The 13,965-nt window shown below is 37.1% G+C and overlaps 1 protein-coding gene across 4 annotated transcripts in view; it reads left to right on the top strand.

The window, feature by feature from the left end:
• Positions 1-13,965, top strand: part of LOC129719689 (BAI1-associated protein 3) — a 240,006-nt gene that overhangs the window by 96,658 nt on the left and 129,383 nt on the right. For 2 of the 4 annotated variants that reach the window (XM_055671081.1, XM_055671080.1), the window contains exon 4: positions 9,032-9,193. The exons of the other annotated variants lie outside the window; for them this stretch is intronic. In XM_055671081.1, coding sequence (XP_055527056.1) covers positions 9,032-9,193 — 162 coding nt within the window. The remainder of the gene's footprint in view (positions 1-9,031; positions 9,194-13,965) is intronic. 4 annotated transcript variants of the gene reach the window in all.

Genomic DNA, 13,965 nt, shown 5'->3' with positions numbered 1-13,965 from the left:
GATATTTGCCAGTTCTATCCAGTTAAGCTCCGAATGGTTTTCGTAAATATTTTTAAAACGTAAATTTTGCAGATTGATAGATCATTTTGAAAATTCTTAACAGCATTTTCAGTATTCTATCTTCTCGCATGAAACCCGGCCAAATTAAAGACTGCATGACATGATTGAGATAAAACCATACAAATAGATTTTACCAGACCATGAAAAAAAATCTTCTATTTATTTTCTGTTGCGTAGCAGTTAAAAAACTGTTAGAAGAATTAGATACCAAAAGATAGCGAAGTCAGAAATAATTGAAATTTAAACTTCACTGATGTAACCGAAGAAAATGTTGCGTCAATACTTTTGTTGAAGATAAAAGTAAATGAAAAAGCTCTATTTTTTTATTTTGATTGAATTCAGTCCCCATAACAGAAAATCACAACCATTTTTTGCTTTTTTTAAATTTATTTGGAATCCAGTTTTTTCCAGTTTTCTCTTCAGCCTTTTTCCAGTTAAATCGAAAATTTTATTGGCAACTCTGCATGTGGCAGACATGGACAGGAAAGAACCAGCTGTTTTTCTCTCTCAACTCAATCCGAACCGCCCTTGCAGGATGCGTCAAATTTCACTTTCATCGCCCGGATTTTCCAGCCATGAAAAATTACCATTTAGGTTAGAGAAATAGACTACATTAATATGCTCTATTTTGACCCAGACGCTGTCTACGATGTCGTGGCTCCACGGGGTCGCGTTCTGCCCGAACTATCACCCAAATCGAGCACGAAATCAACACATAAATAACTGGTCGGCCACGGGGGGAAACCTAGGCCAGACAATGTACCTCGTAATTCCTAACCCACGACCATCGCGGCTAATCCGCGCAACCGAAAGCGGAGGCGGAATTTTGGGCTGTTTTTGCTATTGACGCGACTATAAGCAGTGGGAAGGCACACTGCCAAGTGTATACAGCAAATTGCATACGCGATATCTTCCGAAGATGCCACATGAAATCGCCCATGTACATATAGGCGTATAAGGCAAGCATACACATACAAACCGTATCTAATGGATTCGCTCCGAAATGTGGCTGTTTACGAAGCGTTGGTCTATTTCTGTCCTACGCCTTTCATAGGAAAAGCGCCAACGTTGCTATTATCGCCTCTAATGGTCCTGCAACTGATGCTGTTGATGATGATGATGATGCTGATGATGGCGCGGAAGCCATCTCAGCACGGCTGTGGGTGAAACGGATTCTGCTGTGTCCCATTCCAATGTATATTTCAACAGGTGATAATACTATTGGAGTGTCGCCAACTTCGGCAGAGCGCATCACCGTTGCAGCGCGCTACAGGTGGACCAAGTGCACTTTTAACAGAATGGTACCGGCTGTTATTCATCATGATCGAAATAGCTCGCAATTATGTTTGATCTGTTGCTCCTCTCTGAACCGAACCTGTTTCAGCTCATTGAAGCAAAAAGCAATTTTATTGATGTCTTCTTTACTAATTGCGTGTGCTTCTGAATGGGCGCACAGTGAAGTTTATAGATACTAAACCCTGGTCGTGCGTAGGATTTTTTGGAGAAGGTAGTCCCTAATTGATTGTGAAATGCCTCGAATAAGAATCATAATTGAACTTTTCTGGTTTCCTTCAATGGAAAGCCAAATAATAATATTTTAGGAATCTGAAATTTTCTGATTTCCGATGTTTTGCATTTTTCTGTGCTGTTGATTATGGTTTATGCTTACTTTACCAATCAGCTCCAGGCCGAAGTGTCCTTTGCTGGAGTCGTCTCCATTCAATTCGGTCCATGACTGAGGCTCGCCAGCCATGTTATCTGCGGAGGCTCCGCAGGTTGTATACCACTTGATCGAAACACCTTGCTCGTTGCACGCCTCATCGCCTCGTTCCAAAAAAGTCGTTTCCGAAGAACCATTTTCACCGGGCTATCTTCCGACATCCTTACAACATGTCCAGCGCACCGTGGTCTCCCGATGATCGTCGTTCAAACGATGAGTGGTTCTCCCAGCAGCCGATGCAACCCGTGGTTCATCCACCTCTGCCGTGATCCATCTTCAAAAAAATTAGTTCTCTATAACTTCATTAACCCTCCGGACGATAACAGGTAAAACGTGACGATAATGGAGCCTATACCCTATATGTTGCCGTAAGTAAATAGGTAAATAATAATTCTACGTCAAACATGAACTATGAATCAATTGGAAAAACGACTGCCAACCAATCACGAGCTCACTTTCTGCTTGTGGTCGTAATCTTAGACCCATGTTGTAAATGATCCCAACTTTTTTCAAGTTATGTCATTTCCCAAGTTTGGCAAGACGCAGAAAGATTCCGAATGTATAGAAAATCTTATTTTGCCTTAGCGACCAATGACACCTGGCTGATAAAGCCACGTTACAAAATAAAACGGTTTTTCGTGTTGAGGGCTTGGAAGTAAAACATTCAAAGTATTCTCGTGTCGGATGAAGGCAGATAGCAGTAGTGCACTCGCAGCAACGCAACAATATAACCTATAATAAATACCTATGACAGATAATTGGGTTTGATAAACTTCCCATGAAGGTAATTCTGTGCTTACTTGAAAAAAAATTCTACATCCTTGCGAGCAGCCTTCCTCCAGTTAACCGGAACATTCGCCATGACGAACGAAAACATGCGTGTATGCATGTTTTTGAGTTATTCCTTCATTTCATTTAACAATTCCTCCTCAGTTTTCGTGGCAAAATTGTTGGAGTAGATCTACGCTTCAGGTTTGCCCAGAAATTCTCGATGAGATGCAATTTGGGGACGTTGGGTGGGCTCAGCCGCTTCATCACCTTCTACGATCGCTTCGAGTAATGGGCCAACGCCAGATCTGGTCAAAACGCCGCTTTTTTGGCCTTACTGTATTTCTTGATGAACGAGGCAACTTCTGGCAGGCACTTCGTACTATAAATCCTTCCATTCACGGCAAGTCCGGAGCAAAAGAAGAGCGACTTTGACATCCCTTTCTCGCTGATTATAATCAGTCACAGCAGCACCTTCTCGGTACTCACTTCCTTCGTGGGGGAAGTCAAATACGAAGTGCCCTGCCAGTTGTTGCCGTCCAGGATGGGACAGGTCTCGTCGTTCATCACCACCGCCCCGTCACGATTTGCCGGGAAAATCGGCTTGACCATTTTATTCAGCCGCTGCCGGCGTCCACAAAGTGAAACATGATGTCAATTTTAGACGCGGTGTGGTACCGTTCTTTGAACGGGCAATCTTCTGAACGGAGTAGCTTCACTGTTCTCGCCATCACGGTTAGAATTCAACTGATAGAGCTATCAAATTAGTTCTGCTGACTCATGGGTTACTATGATTGATGCTGCATGCAGGGATCAGGTGCTACTCGTTCTTTGCGGGCAAAGCACACGCCGTTGGGAGACTGCACATTTATTTCCAAAGAAACAAGAAATAGCAGTTCGGATCGCACTGTACATTCGTTTTCAAAGAGACGAGTAAGTGCAGTTCGCATATCACAGCACACTTTATTCGTCTCATGCCGGAGATGTCTCTTACTTTCAGGGATTGGGTGCTACTCATTTTTTGCGAGTAAAACACACGCACGGTGCTCCCACAGAACGTTATTATAAAAAAAATGCACCAAAGAATCTGAGTACACCATTCGATTTGTTATAACATCCATAATGTCTGGTCAAAATTTCAAAATCATCGTACGGTACATTTTTGAGTAATGTCCTTTTAAAGGTTGTAAAGTACAAAAAAGTGATATAAAAACGACGAAATACTTATTGTAAAGCACGTTTTTCAACCACCATTTTATGAAATAACTTCCAAAATAGTTTCTACATATTCCAAGGGTTATATTTCAAGACAATAACAATTGGTGGAAAGATTTATTTGAAAATCCCACAGTGCACAGTGGTATAAACTCGAAAAATCGTGATCGTCCTAGATTTGACTGTGAAAAATTGATTTTATGTACTCCATGTCTTCAACAAAATTGTTTCATAGAACAAGGCCTTACTTTTGGCGTTTTTAGTTTATCGATCAATCCACATAACAATTGGATAAAAAAATATTTTTCAATTTTCAATATACCAGATTGCTTCCTTAGGCAAAGTTGTGGAAAATTTTAAAAGAAAAACAATTGCTGAATACTGCGATGTCCTATCTATACGTTGGACACGACAAAATAGAGTTTTTTGTGGAACACTCCTTCTTAAAATCAGTTTTTTGTTTATAATTTCGTTTGTAATGGTCAAAACAATGCAAAATGTTCTAAAATTTTATTCATTCAACTAAGATTCTCTCAAGACTTCATAAAATTTATTGTTTTGACAATCATAGAAAAAGTTATAGACAAAAACTGATTTTAAAAAGGGGTGTTCCACAAAAAAACTCTATTTTGTCGTGTCCAACGTACAGATAGGATATCGTATTATTCAGCAGTTGTTTTTTTTAATTTTCCACAACTTTGCTAAAGGAAGCAATCTGATATATTGAAAATTAGAAAAAATATTTATTTTATCTAACTGTTAGGTGGATTGATCGAAAAACTAAAAACGCCAAAGATAAGGCCTTGTTCTATGGAACAATTTTGCTGAAGACATGGAGTACATAAAATCAATTTTTCACAGTCAAATCTAGGACGATCACGATTTTTCGAGTTTAGACCACTGTGCACTGTGGGATTTTCAAATACATCTTTTCACCAATTGTTATTGTCTTGAAATATAACCCTTGGAATATGTAGAAACTATTTTGGAAGTTGATTCATAAAATGGTGGATGAAAAACGTGCTTTACAATAAGTATTTCATCGTTTTTATATCACTTTTTTGTGCTTTACAACCTTCAAAAGGGCATTACTCAAAAATGTACCGTACGATGATTTTGAAATTTTGACCAGATATTCTGGCTGTCATAACGAATCGAATGGTGTACTCAGATTCTTTGGTGCATTTTTTTATAATAACGGTCTGTGGGAGCACCATGACACGATGTTGGGAGACTGCACATCAATCTTCAAAGAGACGAGTAAGAGCAGTTTGGATCGCAAAACACACTTCATTCGTCTCGTTCAGGAGACCTCACAGAATTTACCCCAGTACAGGGCAGAAAGACGTAGTACCTACCTCAGAAAATCTCTCTCTCGGTCTCTGTGCGTCAGTGGATTTGATCACAACCAGTGATGCCACATATTCAGTTTTATCTGTAGTTATACAGATTTTTTTCCGACATTTTCATGCGGATATTAAATTGATGGAAAATATTGTAGACAAAAGCAAACAATCAAAAAACGTTTGCGTTCAAAAACTTTCCCAACGGCATGTGCTTTGCTCGCAGAAAAAACTTCCGATCCCTGACTCTCAGATAGAAAATATCTCTCTCCTTCGTCTCTTACTCCTTCCAAATATTGGAGACGTGCACAAGAATTTGCGAGACGCACAAAGATTTTTTGCACAGCTCATAGTAGTTAGACAATCCCTTGCTGCATGGGTAGTTTCGGCAGTGCATGTGAAGGTAAACCCATGAAAAATCGGCAATTTTTGTCAATTTTTGCACCGCAAACGTTACTACGCTGTTACGTGTTGCATCTTGCGGCTGGGGGACAACAACGTTCCATTCTGAGTTAAAAATGCGAACTATGACCGTCTTTCTGAAAATGTTTCAATATTCCATTTGAAGTGTAATGAATTTTCCAAGAGGAAGCTTGCATTTGTTACAGTTAGTGACCATCGCTTTCGAAAGAAGCAAATAACATTTTTTTCCTCAAGCGCAATAAAAACGGTCCTTATCAGGACCACCACATTTATAACCAAAAAGTTTGATAATTATTAATATACGTAGTCCTACGTCAACCATGCGGTCGTGTTTTGTATACTCCCCTCTACAATTTTAAATTTCATCTAATATTGTTACGGTCGTTCAAATATTAAAAATATTATGACGTAGGACTACGTCCTAAAGGCAGGTCTGTAGGTGTGTAGAATAAAAATTTAAAATCGAAACAGAGGACGAAATCATGGCCAATATTAATTTTTTATCACTTGAGTTTCAATAAGCTTGCTTTGTTCTTGCAGCAATTGACTAGAAAAGTAATTACGCATCCACCAATAGTGTCATACGAACTATTGTGCTATTAAATATTGTCAAGTCTTGTTGAAACGTAGATTTCGATCTGAGCTGCACGCATGCATGCGATTCATTACTGCTTTCCTTGGCTCAGTCGACAGTAAGCTATGCCTAATAAGCCGGAAAAATAAGAATCTGCTTTTGGCACGAGCAAATGTCAGAAGCAAATACCAATATGTAACAGGCAACAACATTGCGTGGCTGAGAGTACGACAACTCAGGCTATCTGCTTCCATTCGACACGAGAAGAATTTTCATGAGCCGCAGCCCGATACATTGTATTATTTTGCTGACAGCTCCATTGCACACTATTTCCAAAGCTGCAAACACGTGATCGAAATTGTGCTTAACCAAAGTAAATTACTTTCTAAGTCCTAGTGTCTTCAGCAAAGTTTTTCCGTTGTTTTTTCTTCATATAATAGGTGTTGAAATTTTGTGATTAGTTCATCTAAAAGTGAGAAACGAATTTCAGGTTTCTCGCTATTCTAAAAACGGAGTTCTGTCCATCTGTCTAATCCATATAGACTTGGAAAATACTGAACCGATCGACGTGAAAATTTGGGTGTAGCTTATGGAGCTTGGAAAGGTTTTCATGATGGATTCATACCCCTCCCTTTTGTGGAAAGGAGGATTTCCATAAAAATGAAACATAAATTTTGGCTTAACTCGAGAACTAGTCAAGAAAAAAAAACAAATTTGACATGTTTTTGGAAGCAAAAATTATATCAATGATGGTTCGTGACCCCTTTCTCCTCTAAATGAGAAAGCTCTCACACAAATGAAACACAAATTTCAACATAACTCGAGAACTAATCAGGCAAACGGAGCTTAATTTGACATGTGGAGGTTTTCGGGGGCAAGAAATATTGTTATGATGGTTCGCTCCTCCTGAGGGGAGGCCTCCCGTATAAATGAAACACAAATTTATGAAGATGGAAAAAGGGCTTACAACTCAAATTAAACACATGTTTCAACCATTTCTTTCCGGAAAACCGATTTAAATTATTGAGATGATGCACAGAAACCAAAAATTGATCCCGGACATCTAATTCCTGGCTGGCGACTTCCGGTTTCGGCTTGCAGCCAAACCGAACAAAGAGCCAAAAACATTATTTCGAGTAGTCGGCGTTCAAAATTTTTACCTTTCACATTCACTGGCGTTAATAACTTAATTTAAAAAAAGGGGCATGATTCGGTCTGGCCACACGCTGGCCAATTATGGGCCAATTACTAACTATTATGAGCCACTTTTACGAAAAATAGTAGAAAGGCAAAACGTCTATTGAATATTGAGAATAGGTTATGTTTCCATTTAATTCTACTACAAAACGTCTGTTTTCAAATAGCTGAACATCTTCTTTTGGTCGATTCATTTTTCATAACTCAGTTGAACCTTCATTTAGAGGGAAAAGTGGATTTGAATTTGCCGAAATCATTGAAAGTAAGTGAAAATTCAACATTTTTAGTCAGTGAATAAAACGAAGTGACCCATCATGCGACCAAACTGAACCAAGCGCCATTGTTCCAAAAAATAAATTTTATCATATTATCCTGGAATCTCTGACGTTTTTTCATGGGTTTAATGTTAGCTCCCAATGAATTAATTTCAATGCATTTTTTGTAGCATTTCTGATGTTCTGATGTTCTAGAACCCAAAAAACCACCCACGTGGCCACGGCTTTGTATCTAACTCGGTCTCGGTTCAGTTACAGTATTTCTTTCGGATAATCTCCTAGCCACACTTTACATTTTGTGTCCGCAATGAATTAAAATCTTTACCATGAAAAAGATACAATTTCGCCACAACCAACGACGTACGCCGGCCCCTCTACCTTTCAGCTGGTTTGGTTTACCACGTAGTGCCATCCTTTTCAAAAGCGACGACTGTTGACGCTCGAGCTTTCACGTGTTTATCTTACATCTCACAGACGGTGATTGTGCACACTAGCAGGACGATGTTTTATTTCCTTGTGCCGCACATCCGTTCACAGAGAACTGCACGCCTCCTCATAAATAGACCTGCATACCGTTTTTTTTTCTGCAGCAGAAAGTCTATACAAGTTGGATGCTTTTCAACCCAACAGACGGCCCGGTTGCATACAGCCTGCCATTCATAATTCACTCAGGTAACCGCTTTGTCGAGGTTTGCACCTTTTCATACGTCCCCAACGTGGATGGGAGGGCGGTTTAGTTATCCACCATCGGAAAGTCTCAGTTTAATGTAATCAACGAAAACAAACTGTTGCTCAACCCTTCACACAATGACGGATACGAGAGCACAACAGGTGCCACGCGAGCCCTCATCTGGGAGCCGGCAGCTATGCATTGAGAGTGCAGCCGGTGTATGTGTGTGGGTGGATGGGTGGCAAGGTGTGGGTCATGTAAATTGTGGCCTCAGGCGACACATGCACAGAGCATCAATTGACAACAATGGTTGACCGCTCCACTTCTCCACTCCAAAGGCGGGAATGGTTTATCTGGCTGGAAAACAGTTAATTTTATGAAAATTTAACAAGCTTAAGGATGGGCTAGCGGTATGCTGCTCATATGAAGTATAGTTGATCTTGGGTGTGGCACTTATTAAACCCATTTACCTTTTTCATTTTTATATTGTTTCCATTTTTGTGCTGTGGAAGGAATAAACATAGGCCATTTAGTATTTCAGCCACCTGTAAATATTTATATATTTTAAGTTACCTTCGTGTTTATTTAAAAACAACTTTTCCTCATCGTTGGAGAAAAAAACTCCAACATCAACACTGACTTTCCACTAACAAACAATTTTCTTTTCTCTTTCCTCCTTACCTCCACCAAACAAAAAATAAAATTACAATACACAATGTCCGCCAAACAAACACACCTGCCAATCAAAACTTTTAAAACAAAAAACTTGTCCCGGCCGCCCCACAGACAACGGCATCGGTTGTCCCCGACGCCACTGATAAGGATCCAGGGGGATTCGGAGCCGGCCGGTAGCGGCGAGGACAAAGACGGCAGCGTGACCGAGATTGTCTATCGGTTCGACAAAATGAACCCGCCCTATAACAGTGTGCTTAGTGCCAATAACAATAGGTATGGTTCGAATTTTACACTCTAACCCTCAAAACGTCAACGTCGTCGGTCGGTGGAACTGTGCTGTGCTCTGTGCTGTTCTTATCTATCTGCTATTTATCTCTTTCGCTATCTCGTCGTTCCTGACTCCGGCTTTCCACCTTTAACACCTCTTATTTTCAATCTAACACTTTCCCGTATTCTGTTTTCTATTGCTGCTCAATGTATTATTACCTAACTGTTCGATGGCTACCACTTCAGCAGCTTTAAGTCGGTGTCTGGCATAAATATGATGACGTAAAGTACAAGTTTCCGCTGAATTGGCTTGAATCTACCAAAATTTAACCGAAGCACTGCTACTCCCCCGTTGGTGCACAATCGATGTCTTCCATGTTTCGACACCCATGTGGCGTGAAAATTTCCTTACTGTGACCGTTTCAATGTCATTTTGTTGTAATCACTATAACTTAACCAGTCAGTAAGTAAGTATTCAGTAATTAATCTGTTGAGTGTATCAACCCCAGTGATTTTTGTTGTATGGCTATTTAAAGATTCGGCAATTGCCGTCGAATACCCAAACAGAAACAAGCCAACCAATCAAGAAATGGGGGCTTATATCAGGCAAAACTCCGGGCACAGTTTCAGGTTGAACTTTTCACTGCAAACAAACTAACAACTTGTTTGATAAGAGAGAAAAGTTTAGCACAAACTCTCAAGACCCGAGCTTGAACGTGAACTTGGGAGTTCACATCTTACTGACGAACGCAGTTGAAAAGAGTTTGAAGAAATAATCATAGTTGATGGCAAATCTTTTTTTCCGGCAAGAGTTTTGTGTAGGACAAGAATAAATAAAGTTGCTACATTTAAGATTTCACATTGATAGTCAAATTCGCAAAAAAATAGTTATGGGGGGGGTTGTTATAAAGCTACGTCATTATCTAGAAAGGAGTCTGACTTTGTGACGAAATGCTACGATGGGGGAGGAGGGGGTCAAAAAACGTTAAAAAAACTACGCCATTTATGCATGCTCCCTAACAAAAACAATCGAAAGATATGAACTATAAAAATAGTGAGGATAGTATCGAACGAAAGTAAAATATAAAAGCGGAAGAAGGAGAAAAATAATTATATCAAGATAAAAAACTAAAAGAGAAACAGAAATCTAACAACGAAATGAAAACAGAAGATAACCGGAAAGCAAGTTTTTTAGGATTACAAAGATAAAGTAATACAAAAATTAAAACTATCAATGGAAACAAGAGAGAAAGAAATAAAAACAAAACCGAGAAATTAGTACCTAAGCATTGAACAAGACTTCAGATTGAAACCAAAATATGAATCTGAAGAATTGCAAATCTAGAGAATAATATTCTAACAATAGATGATAAGAGAAGAATAATTTTAAACGAAACTGAACAAATGATGATCGATTTTCCAGAACCAAGTTTTTTTGGTTCCTTCTGGGGCCCCACACAACCCTAAACTTATCGGAAGTCGATTGGTTTTGTCTCCGCTTGGCGCATTGCATTTCAAATTTGTATGAAAATTTATATGGGAAAACCTACTTTTTGCATTTACCTTTCTAGAGCGCTTAATAATGCTCTAATAATGCACTACATTATGTTAAAGTATAGTATTTTAGATACCTAACAACTTCGCAAAAGACCTTGAGGAGCTTGGATGTCCCCAAAAATAGCTATAGCTGTTCAAAGTTGAGTATGTCGATTTAAATGCAGAAAATCTTGTTTTCTGCCAACATTACCAATGTACCGGTGTCAGTAGGATTCCCATCAGAAGTAACCTGTCGTAACGAGTTTATACACTCAGCTGAATCAAACAAACAATTTAGTTCAATATTCTAGGCATAGGTGGAATCTACAACGTGTTTCAGAGGTTACTTCTGATGGAAATCTGACTGACGCCGGTACACTGGCAGTGTTGGCAGAAAAAATGATTTGCAACATAAATTTCGACATAATCAACTTTGAACAGCTCTAGTATTTTTTTGGGACACCCTAGTTCTTTAGTGTCTTCGGCTAAGTTGTTAGGCATCAAAAAACCTATCATCTAAAGTCATGAAACCTATGGTTTGAGCCACTTTGTGCTCTTTAGAATGGAAAATGCAAAAACGTTGGTTTTTCCATACAAATCTCCATATAAATTTGAAATGCAATGCGCCAAGCGGAGACTAAACCAATCGACTTCCGATAAATTTAGGATTGTTTGGGGCTCCAAATAGAACAAAAAAATCTTGGTTCTGGCTTTATGCTATCAAGTTTCGTTTTTTTCCATATAACGATTCCCCACCCTAATGTATATGTGTGTGTTGCATCTTGGCTTATAAACAATATTTCCCATGTCACATATCGCGTAATTTCAAGAAAATCGGGTAAAAACATCGCGTAATTTCGAAAAAATCGCGTAAAAAAATCGTGTAAAATAAAATCACGTAAAAAAAGTCGCGTAGAAACAGAATTCAGTGTACACGAGATCAAATACAGAAGATGTTAATTGAATTGAAAAATAAAAACGAAGAATTCGTGGAAAAAACTCGATAGATTAGAAAAAACGAGAAGAATAAAAAACTCCGAACAAACAAGAGTAACAGAAAAATGATAAATACTCACATGAAAGCGATATTTTCATCTTATAAATTGAAAGAAAATACGAATAGGGACAGAAAAAAAGAAAACTAAAGATAAAAGACAAAAATTGAAGAAGAATTTTAAAAAATCTCAAGAAAATCATCGAAATAGGAATATGAGATTATGAAAATTCACAAGTGAAGTGAAACATAATCATATAAAAGAAAAGCTAAAAAAATGATAACAACAATGGTAAAATTATAGAAAGCAAGAGAGTTCGATAAATAAATAAACACCTTTAATTAAATGGAAGACAAAAAATTTCAACATTGTAAGATAAACAGAAAGAAATAGGAAGAGAAACGGATGCCTAAAAAAATGATATAAAATACACAATACAGAAAATGTAAATGGAGTTGAAAAAAAAGGCAAAAGTAGCCTCGATTGAGCAGAAAAAAAACGAATTTAAAAACAACAGTAAAATAATAATAAAAAAAGATGGAAGACAATGAAAACAAACATAGAAAAACGGAAAATGACAAACATTTACCCGATATCAAAAAATATAAACTTAAAGAAACTATGAATGAGGAGGAAAACAAATTAAAAGTAAATTGAAGAAGAATAAAAATGAAACAAAAATGGCAGGAGAGCGAACCAAAGAAAAAGTAAATGAATCACAAAATAATAGGACGAATAGAAGCAAATACAAAAGAAACGACCAAGATGAACAGCGAAACAGATCTATGAGAATATGGATATAGACGAGTGAAGTGAAACATAATTATACCGGAAAATGGTTAAAAGCTGACCGGTTAAAAGTTAGAAAGTTGATGAAAATAATGGTAACATGGAGGAAAGCATGAGAGTTTGCGATGTGATGAAACATACTAAATGTAATGGAAGAGAAAAATTAAAGTTGAAGAAATAGAAAAATAAATTAAGAGGAAAGAGGAACGGATATTTGGAAAAATTGAAAGAAAATATACGAGATCAAGAAGAAGATTGAATCGAAAAAATAAAAAGACATGATGGAACACACTAAATGTGATGGAAAAGAAAAATGTTCAATATTGTAAGAGAAATAGAAAACAAATAAAAAGAGTTACGGGTATTTTATAAATAAAATACACAAAATCGAATACCGAAAACGAAAATTGATTTGAAAAAATAAAAACGAACAATGGATATAATAAACATTTCATTGGAAATGTGGGTCGATTGGATGAAAACAAATATAAAAAAAACTAGAACATATCATTAGAAAAGAATGGAAGAAAACTCAAACAGAAGCAACAGGAAAATGATAATTATTCACAAGAAAACAAAAAGTACAATTAAAAAAATATGACTGAAAACAAGCATAAGGAGAAAATGAATACTAAACCCAAAAAAATAAAGCAAATATGGAAAGAAAGTGGGACAAAAAGAAGTAGATAAAACAAAAAGAAGTAATAAAACGATGAAAAAAATGTGAGAGACAACTCTAGCAAAACAGCGAAACAAACATATGAAATTTTGAAAATATGCAAGTAAAATTAAAAATAATTATATGAAAACAAAATGGAGAGCAAAAAAATAGAAGTAAATACAGAAATTCATAAATGCAGAAAACATAATAAAATGCATATAGACAATTATCACGAAATAAGATTATGAGAAAAATAGACCAGAACTGTAAAAATTAAAATGAATAAATGGAAGAACACTGAACAAAAAGCAGTAACAAGAAAATGAAAACATTCACATGTAAACGTAAAATACAAATTGAAAGCAAAACTAACTAAAAACATCGAACAAAGCTCAAGAAATCCAATGAAATACAAGTCAACCAACTAATAAAAAAATAATAGGAAAAAGGGAAAAGAAATCCCAAGTAAATCAGCGAAACGCGAAATAGCAATATGGAAATATACAAGTAAAGTAAAACATGACTACATGAAAAGAAGGTAAAGAATTGTTGAAAGTAATGATAATATGAAAGAATGCAAGACAGTTTGATAAGTGATGGTACACACTAAATGTGATTGAAGAGAAAAATTTTCAATATTGTAAGAGAAATAGAAAAAGAAATAGATAGGAACGAGAAACGGATACTTGAAAGAATCATGAAAAACCAAGCGAGATCGGATACCGAAAATGTAAATTAAATTTAAAAATTGAAAACGGAAAATGGGAGTGATGAACGATTCATTTTAAATGTAGATC

The sequence above is a fragment of the Wyeomyia smithii genome, chromosome 2, assembly GCF_029784165.1.
Source record: "Wyeomyia smithii strain HCP4-BCI-WySm-NY-G18 chromosome 2, ASM2978416v1, whole genome shotgun sequence".
NCBI lineage: Eukaryota > Metazoa > Arthropoda > Insecta > Diptera > Culicidae > Wyeomyia > Wyeomyia smithii.
The sequence above is the reverse complement of the archived record's forward strand: the minus strand, read 5'-3'. Positions and strand labels throughout refer to the sequence as shown.